Source organism: Cervus canadensis, chromosome 15, assembly GCF_019320065.1.
Source record: "Cervus canadensis isolate Bull #8, Minnesota chromosome 15, ASM1932006v1, whole genome shotgun sequence".
Taxonomy (NCBI): domain Eukaryota; kingdom Metazoa; phylum Chordata; class Mammalia; order Artiodactyla; family Cervidae; genus Cervus; species Cervus canadensis.
The window spans coordinates 21,760,791-21,786,679 of NC_057400.1; the positions used below are offsets into that span (position 1 = coordinate 21,760,791).

Sequence of the window (25,889 nt, forward strand, 5' to 3'; positions counted from 1 at the left end):
TGAACCTATAGGATTAATTCCTAAATTCTGTGATGAAATATCTCTGATCTGCACGAGCGCTGTGACTATGCAGGAAGTTGATACATAGGAAGCATTCACTGCAACCATGAATTAACATTACGAGTCATGAAGAATGAGGCAATCTAATCAATAAATAGCATATTGTTTGTGTTAAAAAGAAGGGGAAGAAAACACCCTTTGTCTTCAGATGAAATGCTCCTCCCACTTCAAAACTTTTGGCTGGTTGTATCAATTTAATACTTAACATTTTATTTGTGGCACGCTTTAGAGTATAAATATTAATATTAATAGGATTGAAAATAAGAAGTACATAATGTTGAATGTTTGGAAATGAAGAGAAAGTAGTGCTATACTTACATATTAATTAAATATCTTTTATTATATATTTTATAAACTTTGAAAATATTTTTTAAAGTCCATATTTTTAGAATTTGTGCCCAAATTCATATTACAGGTGCTCAGACCAATTTTGTTCATTCTTAACAAAGAATCTTTAAAACTTCATCTTTATATTCTTGATTTTTAAAAAAGGAAAATGGAGGATTGCCGATTAACTCTAAATCAGTTCAGCCACTTTAACCTAAAAGTCACTAATTGAAAAATGATCATTTTCTTTTTAAAAATAATGTATCTAAGTCAAATGAAAAGACTAAAGATAAATATGTCCAACATATATCTCTCTCCATATAAAATATTTTATATCTTTCAACACCACTAAGGTAGTGATTCGAATCAAATATATTTCCATAAGTTTACTGAATCTGCTTCTCAAATTGTTTTCCTCTACATTTGTGGGTCATTCCCTGATCCCTACATGAAACATGAAACTATTCCTATTGCAACAAATGATGAAGAGCTAAATAGAAGGCAAGGGGAGAAATCACACTTTTAACTTCCTTAATAATCTGAGTGCCCCATATGTGTCTCCTACTATGAACTGAGCCAGTGAAGTTAGGTAATAACATGTTCCAAACACATGTCTGTTTCCTTGGACCATCTCCAAGGCTCTGTTGCCAAGGAGCAATGGAGTGGATCGTGACCTCCTTTATGAGAAATTCTGCCTTGGGGGAGTTTAAATTGATTTTTCACATCTTTAAATTCAGAGATCCGAAGGGGTCTCCTAGAGCAACCTTCTAACAATGGTATGCTACAATACAGAAAAGAAGAGAATTTCTGAAGCAACCAAAATGGTAATATTCAAAGATGGTGAAGGATGAGAAAAACAGTGCTTTAAAGGTATACAAAGAAGGTCACTTAGGTCTAATGTCTATACAAAACGATGTCTGGGGAAAAAAAAAAAACAAAAAACAAAGTTAAATATGCATCAATGATAATTTTAGATATTCTCCCCCAGACTGCTTTAATAGTTCACACACTCAAAAACTCAGCAAGTTTTAATATAAACTGTAGGAGAACCTACAGCAACTGACTGAATCTTCATCACTTCCATCCAGACAGTCATCATCGCCATCACATTTCCACCGAGCTTGGATACAGTGTCTGTTTCTGCAGCGGAATTCTCCAACTTTACATATCTGAGGCAGTACTTCTCCAGGATTAACTAGGGTTTAAAAAACAAACAAACAAGATATATAAGCAATACTGGGTATTTTCAATTCATTAAAAGATAATTTTGTATAATCATAACATTGATTTCATGCATTTCACAGAAAATAATGAAAGCATTATAGAGGCAACCATCCCTGGAAATGAGAAATTTTAAGTTTCTCCAACAATAATTATTCTGCAAGAATTGTGGAGATTCATTTTAAGCAAATGTCACCAAAATAATAATAACAACAATGATAAAATACTATCTTATATTTTTGTTGTTTGTAGTTTTACTTTTTAAAGAACTTTCATTCAGAAGCTTAACTGAAGGCATGGCAAAGAATTTTATTACCTCCACCTTTAGAGTCAGACATGACTGAGCTACTAACACTTGCACTTTTCACACATAAATACATCAAAAACTAAAGTGAAAAGACAAGGGAATAGCACATAGCATTGATGGTTATGTTTATTTCACTGGTCTGAAAGTGCAAAAAAAAAAAAAAAACAGATCTGGTTAAATATTTATGGAAATTTTAAGTTAACCAAAACAATCTCATTATACATCCTGATTCTTTGGAGTGTTTTTATCATATATTCCATATTCTCTATTCAAATGTCAGAAATCCCATTAATTGGGGTTTATTCACATATTGAAAGGGCTACTACACTTCTCTGAGGGGATTCAATAGAATCTAAGCTAAAAACTGAAGGGAATGTGGTGACAGCTAAAGTAAATGATCTGTATTTCATTGACTGAAAAAGACATTGAGTTATCAAAAGTGGCTTATTATTAGAAGAAACAAGCCAGTTTTTCCATTCTAGATCTAACGGCTTTAAATTTTATTTGGGGTAGCTGGTTCACATTGATGAACTGTCACAAAACCTATATGGACTTCAATAATAAGGGGTATTGAGAAAACATATATGGCATTTCCAGAACACTTGTGTTTCACTCCTTTAACCCTTGTATTTTCCCTGATGCAGAGAATGGAAGAGGAAACAGCACTGAACCATAGATGCAAAGAAGCTGCTTCAGAGAGTTATGCAACAAGACACAAGGCATGTGGGTGCACAGGGTAGAGAACGGAGAACTGTCCCATATAATTCAGGTTCTCATTTAAGGTCTTTTAAAAAAAATTAAGGTATTAAGGGTGAAAAATATAATCAGTGTGGTGAATGAAATATTCACTGAGACCAAAGGTAATCCTGTGTGTTTGCTGTTCCCCTCTCACAAAAGCAGACTCTGTATCGAGGACCTAACCGCAATTTTTCCTCCTTGTTTAATCTTTCTCAATAACAAAATGCAGAAGAAGCAATTTCTTTAATGCTGCCATTGCATAAAGTCACTTGAAAGTAACAATTTTTAAAAGAACATATAGGTACATATTCATATAAATGTATATATATGCATGCACATGCATGTGTGTGTTTATATTATGTGTGTGTGTAGTTGTTTTGTGTGTGTCCAGCTCTTTTGCAACCCCATGGACTGTATCCCACCAGGCTCTTCTGTCCATGGGATTTTCCAGGCAAGAATACTGGAGTGGGTTGTCATTCCCTTCTCTGGGGGAATCTTTCCAATCAAGGATTATACCTGCATCTCTTGCATTGGCAGAAACATTCTTTGCCACTGAGCCACTAGGCATGACCACACACACACACACACACACACACACATATATATAAAGAGAGCAAGAAAAAAAAGAGAACACATCTCAAGGAAATGACAATAAATAAAAACAAAAATGGGAGGTCATTGGGTCTCCTATTCAATCCCAGGGTAACTTTTTATAGTAGCAACTAGGAATGAGGATGGGAATCATGACAAAATGGAGGTATAATGTGGGATGTGTCTGACCATCTCTAGGATCTAGCTTTTCTCTCAGACTCTCTAAAACTGATCATTGACAACATGAAAATTCCCCTTATTTTGAACTTTGTCTGCTCAGTAAGATCTTAAGATCTTTGAGGGTGGTATAGTTCCTTCTTTTGACTCTACATAAGCCCAACTTAGAACTGGAACTAGTAGCTTGATTAATTTCCACTTCATAATTATTAAGCCTAAGGTCAACAGTCTCCCAGAATTAATTTTTTTCCCCCCTATGGGACAAGAAACCTGATTGGAGATGTAATCAGTTTTCTTCCCTACTTAAGTTCAGGTTTAAGATTTTCTTAAATCATGTCAAAAGAAATAGTCAATTCTGTTGTCTCACAGCTTGAAGATTGCAGAAAACAAGAAAGGATTAATTTCAACTGATAAAAGTCTCCCTAATTTAAAAGATGTTTTTTATAGGATCATTTGATCAAATAACTTAATTCACAGTTTTAAGGAATAATAAAAAATATCCACAGACAAGGGCAAAATCATACTTGCTTCTGAAAAATTATATCTATATTAAAGAAGTTAGTTTGTCTAGGGAAAGACAAACTACCCTAGAAAATTGATATTTCCAAATTAAATACTCTTTAACATAAGCAATTTAGAGACAAGGTCTTTAAGTCTACTTACGGTTCACATGTTTTCAACTGATAATTAGATCATTATGGAATGAATGAAAATAGGGATAATTTCTAAACTTGTTTTAAACACAATTTCGTATGTATGTGGGTAGTCAGTTATTTTTAAATGATGTTTGCTCATATACAGTTGGCACTTTTCAAAAACAGATTACAAAGGTTACATTATCATTTTTCATAATAGGTTAAGGATAATTGCTTGAAAAACAGTAGAGCTTACCTCCTGAGAAAATTTAACTTTCATATTTACTGCTTCTGATAATGATTTATATCAATGTCATTAATACATATTAGTAATTACTTGTAACAGCAGTTAGGCATCACTTATAGTTATAATAACACATATGAAACACATACGAATATTTTTGACATTTAGAAGTTTGTCTACAATTTTTCTAAGTCCTATAATTTGTTGGAGAGGCATTTCTCCTTGGTGTTTCTACATGTCTTGTGTCAGCTTTTATTCTGGACTATTTTTTTAAGGATGTTTAGACAGCTAACAGCCTTGGAAGATACAAAAAGTGCTTTCTTTTAGAACACAGAGCAGATTTGCTCCTTAACCAGGATAATAAAAGATAATATCTCCCTTCAAAGCAAAGGCTGGGTAGATTTTCTAGCAGACTTTTAAGCTCAAGAGTTCTTCATCTGTGGTACAAACACACTCTGTGTGCAACCTCTATCTGGCCTCTCTGGGCCTAGTCTTCATATGACATGGAGGTGGGATGGAGGAAGGAGAACCAAAGTGAATGTGCAACTTAATCACCTGCTTTGATTAGTAAAATCCTTTGTGCCTGATCCAGGAATTGCATGTCTTCTGTCTAAACCTGTGAAACTCTGATGGGTTAATATGTTAGTTGGCAACATGGGTAAACTTTCAGACTCTTCATAATCATAAAGATTTTTTTTAAGATATTGACTTCTAATTTCCAATATCTCCCAGGGCACTTGGCATCATTAATATACTCCAGCCCTAACTCAAGTCTTTCAGATGTAATCAGTAGTTATATCACAAGAAATCTTGTTATCAATACTGACAAGGTTTGTTCAGGACATAATGATAAAAGACAAGTCATCTAGTCATCTTTGTGCCCACAATGCCCATTATCACATTAAAAGTTACTGTGATAGGTGATAATATGGATAAGATGACAATTTAGACATTCCAAAATGTGATCTTTTTCTTAGCATTCACCTACCTGTGGAACTGGGTAGCAACATTATCTACCAAATAACCCAAGCTGATGGCCAGGCAATCTACAAAATCTTGCAAGAATCAACAAGATGATGAAGTAAGTACATCTAGCATCAATTAAGAGAGTGAATAGCTTCCATAAAAAATAAGATCATTATTCTCTACACCTTCCACAAACTTCTACAAAGGCATTATTTTATAAGTAATTTTCACATATCTTGTGTTTTCACAAGATTTTTGACTATATGAAGGACAAAGTCACATATTGCAGAATAAAAAATGCCCAGAACAGAACCAGATACAGAAGAAATGTTCAAAAATATTTGTTGCCTGACTTCCTGGAATTAACAGAGGCTGATAATTCTACATTACAGTCATTATTGCCGTGAGATATTCTACCTCTGGAGATTGAATAAATACTTTAATACTTCAATAAATACACTACTACTTCAACTCTCTCAGCAGTTAATGTTCTATCACCCAAGAACATGAACAGAGTTTTTTTTAAAAAAAGATATGTAACTAGAAAGAGTGATAAAGTTCTCCCCATAACCAAAAACATACAGGAAAAGCTCCACCATCCATGTCACTTTGTTCCAAGGCTTAAAGTGATGGAACCCATATTGCACTTGGGTATTTAGGCACAACCATGAATTGTTTTCAGCATATTAACAGACACTATACTTACAATCTTAACTTCAGAGTTGTACTTTGCACTGTGAATTTGAAAACTGATTCAAAACCTGTAATTCTACTGTCAGGGTCACTTTTGGTAAAAATATTATAACATTATCTCACTGGTAAGAAAACTGACAAAGTAAGAAACAATCCTTTAATTTAGGCTTGAAAATAAAATGACATGAATCATGGCATGCCTGGCAAGGAACTGTCAGTTTTCACACTTCCTATGATACCTTCTGTTAGAGCAGTGGAATTAGGTCTCTGCATGACCCATCAATAAACTGCAAGGGAAATATGCACTCAAGAATTAACTCTTTTCTTTGGTAAAAACTGATAGAATGACTGATAATGTCAATGTCTAGATTACAAAGAAGTAAATGAAGAAAGTGTACTAATAAACTTTTTATTATTTTAGTTTTGAAACATATATTTGGATTTCCAGTGTTTGAACTTAATACATATGTTCCTGACCTTGGTTTAATAAGCTTTGGTGACCAAGAACAAGTTTCTATGTTTCTAATTTTGCTTTTCTTCTCTTCAATCCCATCGTAGTAATCTATTCTAAACTAGCTCTTATCTCCTCTCTCAACTGATGTTTTACTGTTGACTATACCAAACTTATGATTACTTAGTAATAAAAAATTGGTCTAAGATAAAAATATAATACAATTTTCCAATTGTTCCTGTATGTTTCACATTAGGATATGTTTATTTGCTTAACAGATTTTTTTTTTTTTGGCATTTTTGGGAGTACACCATTTCTAACTATTTCTTGATTTGAATGGGGAAGAGAACAACCTAAAAGAAAACTTGAAGTTGTAGTTTGCTGAATGACTCTGTGTAAATCTGCCCATATAGGAAGGCAGTGTGAAAAATGCTGCTCTGGTTTTTGAATTTTCTCCTTTAGATCATAGCAGGATGACCTTTCATTAGATAGAGTGATCTTCTGAGCAGCCAACCTAAGTGGTACATAATCTTCTATGAGTTCCTCTGCACAGGAGGCCATAAATATTCATCTGGATGAGGCTTCTAAACTTTTTACTGCCTTAAACTTTTTACTACACATTAGATTGCATATATCCTAGAACATAAGGCTTGTCACAGCTGAACAGATAAATGGCTGAGCCATAGCAGAGCACTATTTTTGACAGAAGAATATATCTGGTGTTCCAGAAGGTGAAGAAGGTCACAGAGTACCACTGACATATAATTGTGCAATGCTACCCTTGGATGACCAATATTTTGGTCAATGTTTAAGTTGATCTCTTGGGTAAAGTATATCGGAAAGTTCTGTTCTTTTTCTTTTTTTTCCAGGCCACAAATGAAGCATTTAAATAATTACTGTGCTACTGTCTCAATACTCTAGATAAAATTATTATGCTATTTTGAAAAAAAAAAATGATGACTATCATTTTTTTAGGAGATTATCTTACTTTCTTGGTATTACTCATATTCTCATTTATTAATTTTCTATGTTGTGGTTTTCCCTACAAAGTCATCAAGATAAATTTAAAAGACATAAACTCACTTGATCAGTGATCAACTGGTTTTATATATGCTTCTACAGGGCAGTAAGTTCCCAGTTACTACACTACACCAGGCCTCATTTCTAATTGTGAGAAGATTTGACCATGTCACAAGGAGGTTCACAAAAACGAAGAGCCCAGCCTACTTTCATTCTTAATTCCTTCCAGGCATGGCATTAGAATGCATCCTTAATCAACCATGTAGCATACCAATATTTTTCTGTTGGGTGAATGCCTCCTCTGGCGTTGCTTTCTGGCACAAGTTCATTGAGAAACAACTATTGGTGTCTAATTCTGGCCTGACCATCTGCCAATGGGTTTTTGTTCATTTGATGCCAGTTCAGTGAGGATGACTAAAAGCAGGAAGATCATATCTCAATGACTGCAACATGCATTTTTTGTTTTGCTACAGATTTATATTTAAAGCCGGTTAAAATGTCATTCCAGTTGAAATCAGTTCACAAGTATGTAATCTGGCCTAAACTAAGTCAGAAGCCCAGAGGAATGAGCATTAAAGAGAGGTTAGTGACGCACTGATACTTGTTTTGCGTTATAGTCTGCAACCATGAACTCCATGTATTTGTATCTTTTTTGGACTTTAATTTCCTCATCTGCAAACTAAGGCTAAAATATCCTTATGAAAAATTTGCTACTAAATGAATAGAAACTGGAATAATTTATATAAACACACTTTAAGTTTTTTGCAATAAATTAGTTACTATAATATTTCTCTTAATTTCCCCATTACATTAAAAAAGAATCTAGATAAGTTTGATGCCATATGAAAAATCTAGTAAAATTTTAAACTTCCAATACAATAACAAATTCTCAAATAAATACTCACCTGCTTTTATGATTTAACACTGTTTAGTGTAACATCTATGGAGAAGGCAATGACACCCCACTCCAGTACTCTTGCCTGGAAAATCCCATGGACAGAGGAGCCTGGTAGGCTGCAGTCCATGGGGTCGCTAAGAGTCTGACACGACTGAGCGACTTCACTTTCATTTTTCATTTTCATGCATTGGAGAAGGAAATGGCAACCCACTCCAGTGTTCTTGCCTGGAGAATCCCAGGGACGGGGGAGCCTGGTGGGCTGCCGTCTGTGGGGTCGCACAGAGTCGGACACGACTGAAGTGACTTAGTAGCAGTGTAACATCTATAGATAAAAATACTATTTCTATCCCCTTTAATTGAATTGGGGTTACCTCATCCATGAATTATAAATATGAAAATACACCAATAGTCTCACAGAAATCTTTAACTTTCAGCAAATGTATAGTCACATATGAACTATCATATCAAATCTCTTAATATCAGCTAAATGACATTGTGCATAGTATTTCATTACAAGCAAAAAGTCACCTAATTTTTACTTACACAGAGATAACCCAGTGATAAATCTTTTATATAGATACAGATATGCCAACATATAAGGAATCCATAATTTTTAATGGGGCATAACAATAAAGGAAATAGGGAGGCAAATAATACATATTATTATAATTTACACAATTAAAATTAAAGAGCTAATTAGAAAATTTAAAGCTTAAAAAGTCATCTAGTTATTAGTACCTGATGTATACACTTTCCTTCCAATTACCCATGATAAAAACGAAGATGAAAAATAAAAACTTTCAAGATTACTGAGAAATCAGCCTCTTGATCATTTTATTGACACTATCTTTACTGAATTTTGAATTTTTTGCAAGACCAAGAAGATGAGATTTAATATTCAATGAGAAGCCTCTCTAAGCTATTCCACTTGAAATTGAATAAGCTCATCTATCTTTAGATAGAATGAAATGCCCTTTGCTCCTCCAGTACTGACGGTAAGGTCTGTGGCGACCATAAAAAGGAGACACTATAGTGCTACTTTCCATCTTTGAGAGGAATTCTCGGGGTAGAGCAAAGGCAGGAATAGACCTGGTGAAGATCCACAAAGGTTACTCTCTTTGTATGTATGTGCGTCTGTGTGTGTGCATTTCATCTGTTCTAATGGCAAAGTCATCCAGCTAGAGTAGCAAAGAATCTCATTTTGTAACAGAAGAATAATCTTAGAAGGATCTATGCTAGAAATCAAAGAGAAATATACACGTGATTCATACCATTTATCCCAATAACTAAGATAAGATTTAATCTACTAGGCAACTGGACAGACTTTCTGCTGTTCAGAGCAATGTTTAATACCTGTCTGTTCCCAAACTATAGGTCTTGGTAGATTTCTCTTCTGATGTAAGCAAACAACAACCAAACAGAAATTACTAAATAATACCACTGAACAAAGGGAGGTATACAATCTGATGAATCACAGGACGTACACCTTAGAGAACTATTTCCTACAGGCAGTCTTATATAGGCAATTTTTTTAATTCTATTAATAATGAGGGAAAAAAACCTTGCCCATGGGTAAATTCATATTTGTATTCTGAAGTATATTAGATTAAAACATTCTCTAGTTATAAAGAACATTTCTAGAATTTTGAAGACAAACTTTGTTTGGTCATTAAGTAGTAAGTGTAATAAAGAAGATTTCAACTAATCTGCAACATCTTATTTCTTTTAGAGAAGTAAAGATGTGGATAAAATAATAAAAATGTTGATTTCTAAAGCTATATCTATTTATAATGCCATTATTAAACAATAAACTACTAGGGAATTTTGATGTGGATCCTTTTAACTATATATCATAGAAGTTATTATTATTTCTACTACTGATAATAATCATAGGTAATAGTTGTTGGATTCATATACTGGATGATACACATTGAAATGCCCTAGTAGTTTATTGTTCAATACTGGCATTATAAATATATTTTTCATTTATATGCAGTTACAGTTACTGATGGTGAGGTTCCCTAACAATTTCAAGAAATATCTTCTGTGGCATATAATTATTTTTAACTCTTACTAAGCTAGATGCTTCCCTGGTAGCTCAGCTGGTAGAGAGTCTGCCTGCAATAGGAGACTCTGGTTTGATTCCTGGAGGAGGGCATGGCAATCCACTCCAGTACTCTTGCCTAGAAAATCCCCATGAACAGAAGAGCCTGGCGGGCTACAGTCATGGGGTCGCAAAGAGTCAGATACAACTGAGTGACTGAGCAAACCACAGCACAGCACAAGATAGATGCAGCAGTACCAGGATACTCAGCTAAACTGTACTATTATCATTATTCATTTGTATATTAGATATTAATTCCTTTATTTATAATCTAAAAAGAATTATACCTAAGTTATTATCTGAATTTCTCTTTCCAAGTTTGATTTTAATTGCTTTGGTTTCATCAGCTATTGTTCATCAAAAAGACAGATAAACCATGAGTGTAACATGAAAAGACACTTACATATGCAACTGGTCCCATTTTCATCTAAGAGTTGATTATCAGCACAGGCACATACTCGGCCTCCCGGGATGGCCAAACACAGTGTACTACAGCCTCCGTTATTGACTCGGCACATATTGTCACCTGCAAGAGGAGTGAAGAAACTACGTCAGAGGACTCTTGATTCCATACAAAGTTAGCTGGTTGGGGTTCATGTTCTTTCCTAGAAAGATGTTTTGTAGGCATACAAGTGTACACACATATATACCATGGACACATTCGTGTAATCAGGATTCCTGCGGAATCATAAATGAAATCCAAAAAGGCTTGAAAAAATATGATGCACTGGTACATAAGAGGAATTTACATGTTGCTTGGAAGATATACGGGTCTGTGTGCAGACAGGCAACAGAAGAGAAAAAGACATAGTGGACTAAATGGTGCCTGTCCAGGACAGATTCCTAGAAGAGGCCTTGTATATGCAAGTTTGAGTTCTTCAGAAAGTAGACTACAGACAAGCATTATGGATGTGCCTCTGAATCTCAAATAAATAGAAAGGGTTTCCCTGGGGGCTCAGGTGGTAAAGAATCACCTGCAATGAAGCAGACCCGGGTTCAGTCCCTGGGTTGGGAAGATCCCCTGGAGAAGGGAATGGCAATCCACTCCAGTATTCTTGCCTGGGAAATCCCATGGAGAGGGAAGCCTGGCAGGCTACAGTCCATGAGGTCGAAAAGAGTCGGACATAACTGAGTGACTAATACCAAACAGAAAGCAAACGAATACTGGGGAGATGGGAGGGATCTTCCTTCCTCTTTTGCAAGGAGTACACTGGCATGTCAGTGCATTAAGGAATGCAAGGAACGCAGGCTGTCTGTGAAGGCTTAAAAATGAGCAGCCTCACTGGCATCAGGAGAATGTACAATGCACAAGGGTAAAGTGTTGTCCCCGGGGAGGAAACAGCCGAGGCACTGAAGAGACATCCGGTTGCTATCAATAAAGCAGGCTTGAAGGGAAATTCATAGTGGTATTATTCATGAACATATGTGAGGCACCCTTGGAGACTCAGATAAAACTGAGGTAAATTTCTGAAGAAGCTGGAGAATCTGTTCTATAAAGGTGTATGCCAAAGTAAGTAAAATTGAGGTTGTCATCATTTTGACGCTATTTATTTCTACAAGTTGGAAAGATGAGGAAGAAAGTCTCTTTTCTGAGATACATATGTGTAGACCAGCAGCCCAACTGGCAGTGTAAAGGCCAAGATCATTTTACACTATGTATACGTCTTGCACTTTCCAAGACATCAATAAATAACATTTCAACTACATCAGAATATTTTACTCAAACATTAAAAATTAAGGCTTTTAATTGCTGGGAGACATATAGTCAATAATATGATGATTAAAACTGTATTGGCAGTTAAAGTTCAAGTGCCAAAAATGCGACAAAAGTGACAGACTAGGCCATTATACTCAGGGCTTCAGGGGTTAGATGTGCTATGAAGAGTATTAATAAATGAGCTAAAAAACTTGAAATATTGCTATATGCAATAAATATTTAACTCACTCCCATAGATTATCATTGTGTCCTCAGATCAGAAAAAAAAATCTAAAGTGTATAATTATTTTTTCCTCATTATTCTGAGAAGTAAATTCAATTTGCAATGTTTATAAAAATTAAATATATATATATTTTTAAAAGCTAAGGAAGTTAAGTTCAGTTCAGGTTTTTTCCAACAGGGAATAAAGAACATTTTTAAGCAACTTCCAGATTTAATCATATTTATTCCAAGACAATGGAATAAACATATAATACTTCATAGGATGCTTAGGTGTTCTGTCTACATTATGCACATTTTGTACAGGATTAAACTACATAGTGAATATTTTAGTAACATATAGAATCTGGAAAATGAGAATTAACTCAAAATATTTTGAGAAGTATATGAATAATTTAAAGCAGTAAGAAAAGAAGAAAGTACTAAAAACAATATTAGGCTATATTTTCCTACCAAAAATATATGCTGAAAGTCATACTCGTTAATTCAACAGCATGATTCATACTTACTATTGCCACTGAATATAAAATTTAAATTTAAGTATTTAGAAATAAATTACTATATTCAAGATTTAAAGTATATTCCTTTTCTGTGAGTACAGTATATTGAAAGAGAGAAATTGGTATTTGTACTGTCATGATAGAAATTCAAAACCTAAATTAATTTGAATAATTCCGTATCTCATTAGAACTGCTTAGAATGTTTTTATTTTAGTCATATCCCAATGTTTTTTTGAATTTATCACTTAAACATATTCCAGATAGGATTTATATAATACTCTTTACTGAAACATTAATGCCTTGCAAAAGTAGTCATATAAAAATATTTTCCTTGGAGAAGGAAATGGCAACCCACTCCAGTATTCTTGCCTGGAAAATCCCATGGATGGAGGAGCCTGGTGGGCTATAGTCCACAGCGTCGCAAACAGTTGGACACAACTGAGCGACTTCACTTTCACTTTAAAAAAAAAAAAATTTTCTTGAAAACATGACTGACTGCAAAGAGCAATAAAATCTTTACACATAAATATCAATGAAAGTGCTCATTAACATATTGATAGGCTTCATTTTGAATATCCATAATTCATCAATCCCAGGGTTAGTTACCTTACATACACTTTCATTTTAATTTAAGTTTATAATAAAATTATAAAGATAGGTTTCATCTCATTGTGGGTGAAACTACTGAAGATCTAAAGAATTAAATGACTTCTCTAATATTTAGAAAAAAAAATATATATATATAATCATTATAAAAGTAAGGATATAGAGCACAAATTATTATTCATTTCCAGGTAATAATACTAATAGTCATATTATTTCTTTTTTCATATATTTTCTAAATATATAAAAATAAGAATTTATTTTAATCTAAAATTTATGTTCTAATACTCTAACTTGTATATATGACAAAATAAAATTAGATCAATAAGGGTCAGAAAAATAACTGAAAACAACAAACTAAAATTCTAGATTAAATCATTTAGGAAGTACTTTTTAAAAAATGAAATATGCAAGGAAAACAAATGACGAAGTTTTTTAAATGAAGTTAAAGAAAAGGTCTGTCTGGACCAAAAACATTGCCTTTTTTCCTCAATCTGATAATTAGGAGAAGTAGGATTCTTCTGCCCCTTACAGTGTCTGTCAGACTGTGTAAGTGAATGAATGAAACTTCTAGTTAGCAAGTTGAATGACAGTAACAGTGATTTGTGTGTGTAGAAACAAGGTACAAAATATGTGGATAGATATGTCTGTTGAAACAAGATAAAGTATCTTGTTTCTATGTGAGTAAGAATACATACAATCTCTGCTACATAATTTGCATTTTAAGGCAGATTAAATATATTTATTTTTAACGGTGTATCTGATATACTAGTGCATTATAGTCTAAAATTGTTGAATCCTCGATGCTATAAATGTGTAGTCCAGGGACTCTATATTAAAAACAATTAATTGAATAAAAATTTAATAATGATAAAATTACAATAATTTAAAAAAGTCCCTTTCCCCATCTAAAAATATAGTAGCTATATAATTTTCATAAATTAAAATGGCTACATAAATGAATCACATAAAACTATTTTGTGGTCAGATAAGCTTGAATTTGAACCCTAATGTATCCCTGGCTCCTCGTTTTCTGAGGAGAATGGCTGTATCTGCCTGACTCTTGGATTTTTCATATGTATAATATAAATTAATAGGACCTGTATTAAGTGTCTTCTGTGAGATTTAAATAAGACTATTTAGCCCACTTACTGGTAGTTATAATCACAGTTGATTATTAGTTAGTAAATTTCATAACCCCATCATGGATCACAGCCTTGTCATGGTGAAAAGTTTTGACAACTCCTCAGATAATTACTAGAGCCAGCAGGCTTTCAGAAGTGGGGAGAGGGGAATATCCATTCTGAACTCATTTTTAGTGCCTTTAGGATTTGAACCTTCTTAATCAAGACGCACCAGTTAGAACCAGACGTGGGATAATTGACTGGTTCAAAATTGGGAAAGGAGTATGACAAGGCTGTATACTGTCACCTGCTCTTTAACTGATATTTAGAGTAGTACATCATGCAAAATGCCCAGCTAGATGAGTCACAAGTTGGAATCAAGATTTCTGGGAGAAATATCAACAACCTCACACATGTAAATGATACCTTTCTAATGGCGGAAAGTGAAGAGGAAGTAATGAGCCTCTTGATGAGGGTGAAAGAGGACAGTAAAAAGTCTGGATTAAAACTCAAGATTCAAAAAACTAAATCATGGCATCTGGTCCCATCTGTGACTGTAACCAAGAAATTAAAAGACGCTTCCTCCTTGGAAGGAAAGTTATGACCAACCTAGACAACGTATTAAAAAGCAGAGACATCACTTTGCCAACAAAGGTCCGTCTAGTCAAGGCTATGGTTTTTCCAGTGGTCATGTATGGATGTGAGAGTTGGAGTATAAAGAAAGCTGAGCACTGAAGAATCGATGCTTTTGAACTGTGATGTTGGAGAAGACTCTTGAGAGTCCCTTGGACTGCAAGGAGATCCAACCAGTCCATCCTAAAGGAGATCAGTCCTGATGAGCAGAGCCGACTCATTGTAAAAGACTGATGCTGGGAGAGATTGAGGGCCTGAGAAGGGAGCAGCAGAGGATGAGATGGTTAGATAACATCACCAACTCAGTGGCCATGAATTTGAGCAAACTCTGGGAGATATTAGGGCTTCCCAGGTGGCATGGTGGTAAAGAATCTGACTGTCAATGCAGAAGATGCAAGAGACACGGGTCCAATCCCTGGATTGGGAAAATCCCCTGGAGTAGGAAATGGAACCCATTCTAGTATTCTTGCCTGGAAAAGTCCATGGACAGAAGAGCCTGGCGGGCTACAGTCTAAAGTGTTAGAAAGAATCAAATGTGACTTAATGACTGGACAACAAATTTCATATATTTATCATAGAAGCTGATCTATTACTTCTAATTTGATATGGGAAATTATTCATCAACATTTTTAAGAATATTGTCCTTAAGTTAATGATCTCATTCTCTAAACATGCAGGAAATACAAGTGCACTTCTGAAACTAGAAAGCTAAAAGAGTGTTAGTTTTATACTTAGTTTTATACTAAGTATTATAGTATTATGCTATACTTTCTATGAATTATTTTAGGAGAGGGTTATAAAATTGTTCTAGATAGCTAACGTAAATGAAAAGGAAAGAAAGCTTTTCAATTAAATGAGAAGAAACAATTTGATATGATAAAAACATTTTGACCATAAGCCCTTAAGAATTACTTGGAAATTTATTCCTAAATGTAACTTTCTGTTTAGTATGATTATATATCTATTGTTCTGAAATCAACTGGCATATTGCAAAGTAATTTGATAAGAGTTTTTCCTGATTACTAATTTTCTAACACCAAGTCTAAGAGTTTAGATGTGATTGATAGCATTCTTAAATATTTTTCACGGTGTTCCTGTGGTTGTGTGTGATATTAGCTATCATCTATGTATTTATATGCATATACTCATAAGCATATATATGAATACCATATATAAATATACTCTCTCTATACTATAAATATAAGCTTTCCTTTTCATTTACATTAGATATATGGAACAATTTTATAACCCTCTCTTTAAATACCTCATAGTATATACAGTCATATACTGTAGAGAAACAAGGTACAAAGCTATATAAGATCAGCTTATTTCCTTCCATGAAGAATTAGCGATATGTATGACTTGGTTTTCTACTCTATTACAAATTTATCTTCAAAAAAGTCTATCAAGAGTATTTAATCAAAATTTACATGCCACTGATTACTATGTTTCTAAATATTTATTACTATTTAACATGCAAAAGATGCAAAGATAGATACCACTGACAGAAAATTGTAACATGATAACATATTTGCTTTTGAACACCAGAGAACATTTTGTTTCATAATCTGACCACTTTAATCAATGTAGAAAAAGGTAGCACGCATCTAGATTCAAAGTAGGTTATCTAATTTCAATGTCTATTGACCAAAAAAGATGTTGACCAAGCATCATTTCCACATTCTATTGTATGCTCTGGGAGGAAAACTCAAAGTATTGATTATTTCTCCTAAGTTAATGAAAAATAATCAATCAGTTTGGCTGAACACATATTTTCAATAAGACAACACCATGAGTCATAGAGCAAATCCACACTAGCTATTATTTTACATATGGTAATGGATATGTTTAACTGCTACTCTCTTTGTTACCTAAATTCTGAGTAATGCTGTTTGTGGATAGCCTAATAAATGTTAATAACTCATGCAGATTAAAAAATATGCAAATCATATCTGATTTAATAAGACATGAATATCAGAGTAGATTATTTCACTTTCATAACATCTATAATTATTTAGTATACCTCAAATGTATATGAAATTGATCAGATAAATATACTAAGATATTTTTAAAAATACTATTATCCTTATATTATACATATATATATTTTAACATTTTCCCATAATGTTGCTTCCACACTGAAAGTTTTTCCACTTCTCACAATACTAACTCTTTGAAAACATTGAGGACTTTTACTTTAAATAACAGCCTTCTCCAGTGTAAATGACATGAAAAAGAAAGTATCTGGAAAAAACCTTGAACTTCACTGTAATAGAATTCCCAGAGTTACTCACTCAGGATATTTTGAACAATAAGTAATAAATTTTTATGGTAACAAAGGCTAAGATTTGATTGACTTTGGAGTGACTAGACACCTTTGATCATAAAACTTCAGCAATACTGTCAAAACAAAATCTTTATGCAACCTCGGTGAAGTACTATTATATGTAAAACTCAGATGTAATTTTATCTGGTTTTTAATACCTTGTTGCTTTCGTGGATCATAAATCTGAAGCCCAAACAGGGGTGGTCTTTCACGCCTCAGTAATGTCACCTCATTAGTTATCAAATCTAGTTGAAAAATGGAACCATTCATATAATCAGTCCAGAACACATAATTCCCATGATGCGACAGTCCAAAAGGATGGTTCAACTCTTTCCCACTGTAAACAATCTGTAAAATATAAACACATTGTGAAAAATCAGAACCGACCTTTAGAAACATAACCAAATATTTAGAGAGAATACTCAAATAAGTAGAACAATGATCTAACTAAAAACTTTTCTCTCAGTATATCTGAAAAGTGGATTTCACAATGTGAGCATATTTTCCTGTTTTTAGGACATGTTATACGTTGCATCCATTTCAGTTCTTTCATACACAAAATTATACATATGGTCAAGAAATACAAACATTAAAATAACTTTGTCTGATACTCTTCCCTATCTCTTTTCTTATGATGTTACAATAAGATATTCTGGGATAGAAATTGATCTGAGTAATTAGCATTATGTGTCTTGCAATATTGTTCATCCAATAGTCAAGGGATACAGCATGGTCTTATAGCACTGGGAGTGGATGGAAGGTTATGATTTAATACTTCTTAAGTCTGTAACATTAGGTTAAATGCAAATCAGTCTTACTTATTTTGGGAAAGATATTTAAGGCATCATTAGAGTTAACCAACGACTGAAATAGTCTTAACTGATAAATGCACTACATTTCTCAAACAGAATCTTTAGTAGATAGGCTTGGTCAATTGTGCAAACACCCTTTCGGAAAAACGAAGGAAGTATATTGTCAAGGAAACATTTTGGTAATTTCTCATATTCCATTTTCCTACTATTTAGCTAAATATTGAAGCCATATAGTCATAAGGCTATATGTGCTGAGGTGACTGACCATAGGAGAGAATATAGAAGTGATATTTTGCCAGTGTTGCCTCTTTCACACAGTCAATGGCATCCTCAGTTTCACAGAACTTCAAAATCATTTTGCAATGATTCTACCCAAAGGGGCAAGAAGATGTTGATATTTATTCACATCCATGGACTTGAAATTCAGTCTACTCTTGTATTTTAATTCCAATGTTATGAACTTATTTGAGTAAGTGAATTATAATGACTTTGTCACATTACATAGGTTAAATTTCAGCTCCAAATACTTGAAGATATTTGAACCAAATTGAGTTGGTTTGTCCTAGCAAACATCAATAAAGTAGAAACACCATTTTAAAACAGCTCTGATAGCCTAAGAGATTCTTTTAGAAATCCCCCAAATCCCAGCATACCACAGTGAGCTGGGCCTGGTCTCCCGGAGGCAAGAGCCAGCCGCACAGCTTAACGCTCAGCCTCCTTCAGCCACCCCACAGAGACTACTGGCAGCCACCTCAGAGGGGTAAAAATAAACTTGAAAGTATTTTTAACACAACACAACAGGGCTCTGCGAAAGAAGCCGGTGGGTTAAAACAGCAGCATTTGTCTTTTACCTTCCTGTGAGTTCCATTCAAAAACACTTTCTCAATATGATCGTAATAGGCGTCACACCAGTATAATGTGTGGGTGTGAAAGTCCAGAGTTAAACCATTTGGCCACAGCATCTTTGAAGTCACAAAAATCTGCCGATTGAAGCCATCCATCCAGGCCTTCTCAATCCTTCCCACGCTGTCATCTATTTCATCTTCCTCCCAGTCTGTCCAATACATCCAGCTAAGACATGAAAAACCAGAGCGCATGTGTGTTATTTCAACCAGCCACCAGTATAGTGGGATGCTACCTCAGGTTTGGCAGCTCCATAAAAATTAATTACATCCTGATTTTTTCTCCGATCTAAATGCTTATCTGCCCAAAGGAGGAGGTAGCTATGAAATACTCAGGGAAGTTAAGATTGGTGCAGTGGGGTGGGATGGGGAATGGGGGGAGGTGCAAATGGGAGGGGACACATACACACATATAGTTGTGACTGATTCCTGTTGTTGTAAGGCAGAAACCAACACCACTGTAAAGCAATTATCCTTCAATTAAAAATGAAACAAAAATTGTGAAGTAAAGCCAGTCTAATTAGACACATTTCAGAAAACCCACAACCACTACTATTGTACTTACTAGACTTGTTTATTCATTAACCTAACAGTAAGTGCCAAATATTGATTTTTTTTTTTTTTTTGGTGTTGATACCTAGATTGTGAAATGATTCTTGAGGCATTGCTATTTTTAAATGGCCATTTATAAAACATATAATCAATTATATGATTAAATAGTAGATTGACTGGCATGAGAATGATAGCACAGTTAATGATCTACTCCAGACTTTATTTAAGCCCAGATAAATTATTCCTTTTTTTTTTTTTTTTTAAGACAAACAGTTGGACTGTCTTTGTTCTAAAGGGCACAGGCATACTGGGTTTGTTTGGCCAGGTCTAATTTGTCTTCCTGATGCAAATTATCTATGCTTTATTGCTGCTTATTATTACCCCCCAAACCCACAGAAGATGATTGAGCTGCACATAAGTTTAATAACAGCAGGTTGACTGACCTTGAGAGTTTGAGTTTTAATTTCTATCTCAAACAAAAGCATCTGCCTTTAAAAACAAGTCTTTTGTGTAAGCTATAACAGTGGGAGAGGGGGTTTTGAGCTAACGTTCCAACTGCCTCATGAATAAGGTTAAAACCCTCCACATGTGTTGTATTTTGGGGGGTCATGTGAAAGTTCCTGAGTTACTAATTAAAGTGTAGGGTTTAATTCTGTCATCTTGTATACAACTTTATAAAGCTTCAAAGCTTTTCTAAGCTGCTAACCTTGGAAGTGCCCTTATTAAATACCTTTGCCTCTCACATGTTCTGGATCTTAAAGAATTTCTGAGGTAATTTGAGACTAATCTGTGTTCATGACTAAAAATCTTACTGTGATCTAAGCAAGCAGATTGGGGACAGCTAAGGATGTAACACACCATCCACTCTTTTATGTCAATTAAGCTCTTTTTAAATTCTCTTAACAGTTTATAATTATGCTGATATTCCTTTTTGACCTGAGGAAATATATTTAGATTGGTGACTTTAGTGAGTCAAAATACATTCTAATCATAGAAAAAAAAAACAACATGGCACTATGCTTAGCTTGTATCATGCCTGTTGAAGTGGCTTTATTACTGGGACAAATTAGGAATAAACAGAAGATTCATGTGCTCTAATCCAGTGCTAGTTAGGTAAAACTACTTGAATTCAACTATATAAATCAACTATGTAAAAGAAATAGACAACTTTTTCATCTCTATTGATATCTTTCCTGAAATTTTAAATAGTTAATCAATTTGGTTCTTTGTTGTTACTAATTTACAACTTGTTAAAATTGCAATTACTTTTTCCTCTAGGTTTCCCTTTTGATAATAGTAATGCATTTTTTTCTATGACTACTAACCCAAATCACACATATATAAGTGTGCAAACATACACATAAACACACACACACATACACACAAGATAATTCTCGATAGCCTGGTGGTGGTTTAGTCGCTAAGTTGTGTCTGACTCTTGTGACCCTGTGAATTGTAGCCTGCCAGGCTCCTCAGCCCATGGGATTCTCTAGGCAAGAACACTCGAGTGGGTAGCCATTTCCTTCTCCAGGGGATCTTCCAACCCACGGATCAAACCCATTTCTCTTGCATGGCAGGCAGATTCTTTACTTACTGACCTAGGAGGGTAGCCCAACATATTTTATACTTAATTACTATTTGAAAAACAGAATTGTTTGTGATATGATTCATTACCTGAGATTATTTTTAATCAAACAAAATATAAGAAAAACAAAACTTAAATAAGTGATGCCTATCTGACAAAAATGGGGCCTCCCCAGTGGCTCAATGACAAAAGAATTCACCTGCAATGCAAGAGATGCGGGAAACGTGGGTTTGATGGCTAGCTCAGGAAGATCCCCTCAAGAAGGAAATGGCAACCCACTCCAGTATTCTTGCCTAGAGAATCCCATGGACTGAGGGGCCTGGCAGGTTACAGTCTACAGGGTCACAAACACACACACTCAGCACATCTGATAGAAACTAGATATGTGATCATTACCTACCCATTTCATTATCTGATTAAAAGTTACATTGTGAAACCATATAATCATTATCAAAGATGATCGTTCAAAAACACACAAAATAGAAAAACCTATAAAATAAGCCATGCCTCTCCTCCAGGGTATCTTCCCAACCCAGGGATCGAACCCAGGTCTCCCACATTGCAGGTGGATTCTTTACTGTCTGAGCCACCAGGGAAACCCGTAAAATAAGCAGGAGCTCACAAATATTTTTATAGGTGGGACTTGGGGTATCCCTCAGATAAAAATTAAGTTAGCTGTCCTTTCTTATTACAAAAACAAAAAATATACCTCTATTTTTCAAGACCTGGTCAAATGCAATTTCATAATGAAGTCTATCCCTAGTTTTTCTCTCAAAATTAGCTCTTTCTTCTGTTTCCCAATGACAGTTCTTACTTATTTTATAGAATTTATAACATTTATAACTTGTATCGATTTTGATGGTGTTGCATGTCTGATAATTCAAATTTTAAAAGTTCAAATAATTATGGGCAGGGCTTATTTCTTGTTCATATTTATACTCTGTAACATTAAACTTGGTTTTGTTGATATTAATCATGTCTCCAATTTAAATTGTATTATCTGATGGTCAATCCCCACAAATTTTAAATCTATAAGATTTTCTGTCATGGAATTAAAATAAATTTTACTGCTTTAAAACTTGATTGAGTTGATGAGATAATATCTAGCTTTTAAATAGAGGATGTGGTGCTCTTACTTGAGAGAGGGTTATAGAAAATCCTGATTGGAGGGATATATGCATTGTTTTTGCATTTATCTTTTCCTAGAGACAGTGTTTTGAGAAATCAGAACTGGAGGTATAAGTTTCTAAGTTATTGGTGTAAATTGTGAAGTGTGAAATGTTTGGAAGAGGGGGAGTTAATATGGAGCCATCACCTTGAGGAACAGTCCATCATAATTAATTCCTTCCATTTTGACAACTGTTGAGCCCTGCCAATCCTATTCTTTCACTGTCTCCTGTGTCAATCCTCACATTTCTATTGCTATTACAAATGCTACCATCTGTCTTTTATCACTCTTCAAAGGGAACTCCCAATGGGTTTTTTCTCATAGACCTGTCATATGCCTTTCACTTGTCTTCCTAAAACATGAATTGAAAAAAAAAAAGTGATATTTATCCTCAAAACCTTCTAATTATTTTGTTGACAGCAAAATCAGTCAAAGCTTTTAATTACAACAGTAAAGATTTCTGCATAGCTCTAGTCTCACCTTCTGCTATGATCCTTCACATGTCCCGGGCTCTATCCTTAATGAACTCATCTACTTCAAAATCACCACTAACTCCCCCTGCTTCCAACCAATACTCATATTGCCCCTCAGAGTACAGTGACTAACCTGTGAACCCAAACTCTAAGCTTTTGAGGAAATTCATTAGGAAATCCTATCCATCCTCTAAAGTTCAAATCTGAACTTTAAAACTTTAAAAATCTCGCTAAATTCCCAAAAAGTATGCATTTAATTCTATTTTAATTTATAGATAAATTGTGTGGTGTGTGTTTTACAGCAAGCACACTGCTTTATAACATCCTTGAAGACATTTATCGCCTTACTGATTTCTACTGATCTATATAGTAGTTACTTAATAATGTATTTTAAAAAAGAAATAAATGAATAAATCCTTTATTAATTCTATAATTGGTTCAGAAGCTTTAGATAAGAACATAGTTCTGAACAGAGTAATTTTTGTTAATAGGCTATTATGGCAGAGAATATCTGTGATGCTTCCTTGTGTACAATGCAAAAGGTATTATGGTAGAAAAAATATGAATAAATCAGTTTTTTTTTCTGAAAATTTTTGCTTAAAATTATATTATGCTATTTAAAATAGAGCTTTTCAAACTTAAATCACATATTCATAAAAAAATAAAATAAAACAACTTATATTAGGGTCAAACAATTATTTGGATACAAATTCAGATGGTCCTATTTCGACTTGTCTTCCAATCCATTTGCCACAGAATAGTAAGAATAGTTTGCTTTTTTAATATAAACTGATGATATCACAACTCTGTTTTACACTGGCACTGAAGAACAAAGTTCTCATCATGGTACACAAGGCCCTGCTTTCTTTAAGACTGTACCTTCAGTAACTTTCCCAGTTGCCATCTACAACCAGCCCCACTGTCTTCATTGCAGTTCATATAACCACTGAAGATCTTCAGCTGTACCATTTTCATGATCTGAACGCTTTCCCTCACTCTCCAAGGCTTGCTCCTTCTCTAAACAAAGTTTCAACTGAAATGATGGCACATTAAAGAGACTTTTCAGCAAACCTATTTAAACAGTTTTCTGTTAGCCTCCTTCACCTTAACATGCTTGTTTGACTCCATTTCTTTGGTCTCTAGAAATTACATTAATTGTTCACTTGGTACTTATTTACTGTTGCATCTTCCCATTCCCTAGTTTGCAGATAACACAAAATGCTCCATGAGGGCTAAGACTATGCCTGTTTTGTTAACTATCATAGTTCTAGTGCGGCACTCTGAGTGTAGTATATTTTTACAAGAAAAATGTGTGTATATGTGGTATACACATATGTATTCCATGTATGTATACACATGTATACATACATGCATATATACGTGTTCATGTCTGTTTTTTAGGTTGGTGTATGACAGCAGTATTATACTTAAAAATCTGTCTGATGGGAGAAGTAGAAGAGTCATTCTTTGCAGCATTAGAGGCAAATACAGAATTAGCTGGTAGATAGGTTCTACTGGGATGCAGATATTGACTTAATGAAAAGAAAAAATGTCCTATCAGATTTGTCCCTAAATGTTTTGAATCATGTATTTACATGCTATAGGTTTCAAATCTAAACTGGATCCTTGCCTCTTAAGGAAGTGTTACAATGGATTTCTGAATCTGAAGAGAGAGGCAGGACTAGTGACCCCTGAATTTCCTTCTAAATCATCTGGTTCCACAACCTCTGCTCAGTGTCATTTCCCTGAGTACCTGAAAAACCCTTTAATTCTATTGGAAAATATTTTCCTCTAACAGAATACTGAGAAAGAAGATTTTGTTTTAAGATATATTTGAAACATCTTGCCTCAAGGAAATTTAGAAAATGTGGAATAAATATTTTCTTTTAATATTAGGATTGCCTTGGTTTAAGGTCAGAGAGATGACTTGCTTTATTTATTTATTTATTTTTTGAGATGACTTGCTTTAAAAGTCCAAGAATAAAATAGAAATTTAAAGAGTCCACACATAAAACCACTGATATTACTTTATAATTATGCCTTACAAAAATTCAGTGAGTTCACCTGCTGATTAGGTCAGCCTAGAAAGAAGCACCCTGATTGTATCTGGAGCTAATCTCAATACAGTTTTAGGAACAGAAATCTGGTGATCTCAAATTACAAGTGAGTCATGTGCTTCCTAGTCAATTATCTTCTGTATGTATATGATACAGTATAAAAAATAAATTTTGTAATCCTATTGTGAAACACTGAAATACAAGCTATGAAGGGGATAAAAACCACAGACAAAAACTGAACATGTAAAATATGCATGCCACTCATTTCATTCTGAGATTCTATTAGGAATTTTCACATCTTTTTCCCAATATTTTCATATGTACAGTATTATTTGTATTCAGGTTAGCTCTGAGCAAAATTATAAGGAAAATATATTCCCATGAATAGCACAAAATAATCCATCCTAAAGAAAGTAGCACCTACTATTATAAAATGATGTCACTATGTGAAAACTTTGGTTATATCTAAAATTATATGATTCCCAATCTAGACTAATCAAGAGTAGCACAGTAAAGTGGTTTCAAATAAAGTCTTGGGTTTAAATATCTATCCAGTTTCTTAATAATCAAAAATTTTTTGCAGATTTGTTACCAATTTCTCTGTAAAACAAGAACAAGAATAGCAACTAACTCAGAGGACTATTATAGGGAATCATGGACAGAGCATAGTAACCTATTTAATACAATGCCTGGTCCTTAGTAAATGAATAACAAAGAGTTGCTATTCTTTTAATACATTAAATTTCAATAGCCTTTAATTAAAAGTTAAATCAATTGATTTGCTG

The 25,889-nt window shown here is 34.0% G+C and overlaps 1 protein-coding gene across 1 annotated transcript in view; it reads right to left on the minus strand.

The window, feature by feature from the left end:
• Positions 1-25,889, minus strand: part of LRP1B (LDL receptor related protein 1B) — a 2,049,143-nt gene that overhangs the window by 836,797 nt on the left and 1,186,457 nt on the right. The window contains exons 13-16 of the mRNA XM_043488135.1: positions 19,219-19,438; positions 17,714-17,903; positions 10,836-10,958; positions 1,442-1,582 (exon numbers count right to left, since the gene is read on the minus strand). Coding sequence (XP_043344070.1) covers positions 1,442-1,582; positions 10,836-10,958; positions 17,714-17,903; positions 19,219-19,438 — 674 coding nt within the window. The remainder of the gene's footprint in view (positions 1-1,441; positions 1,583-10,835; positions 10,959-17,713; positions 17,904-19,218; positions 19,439-25,889) is intronic.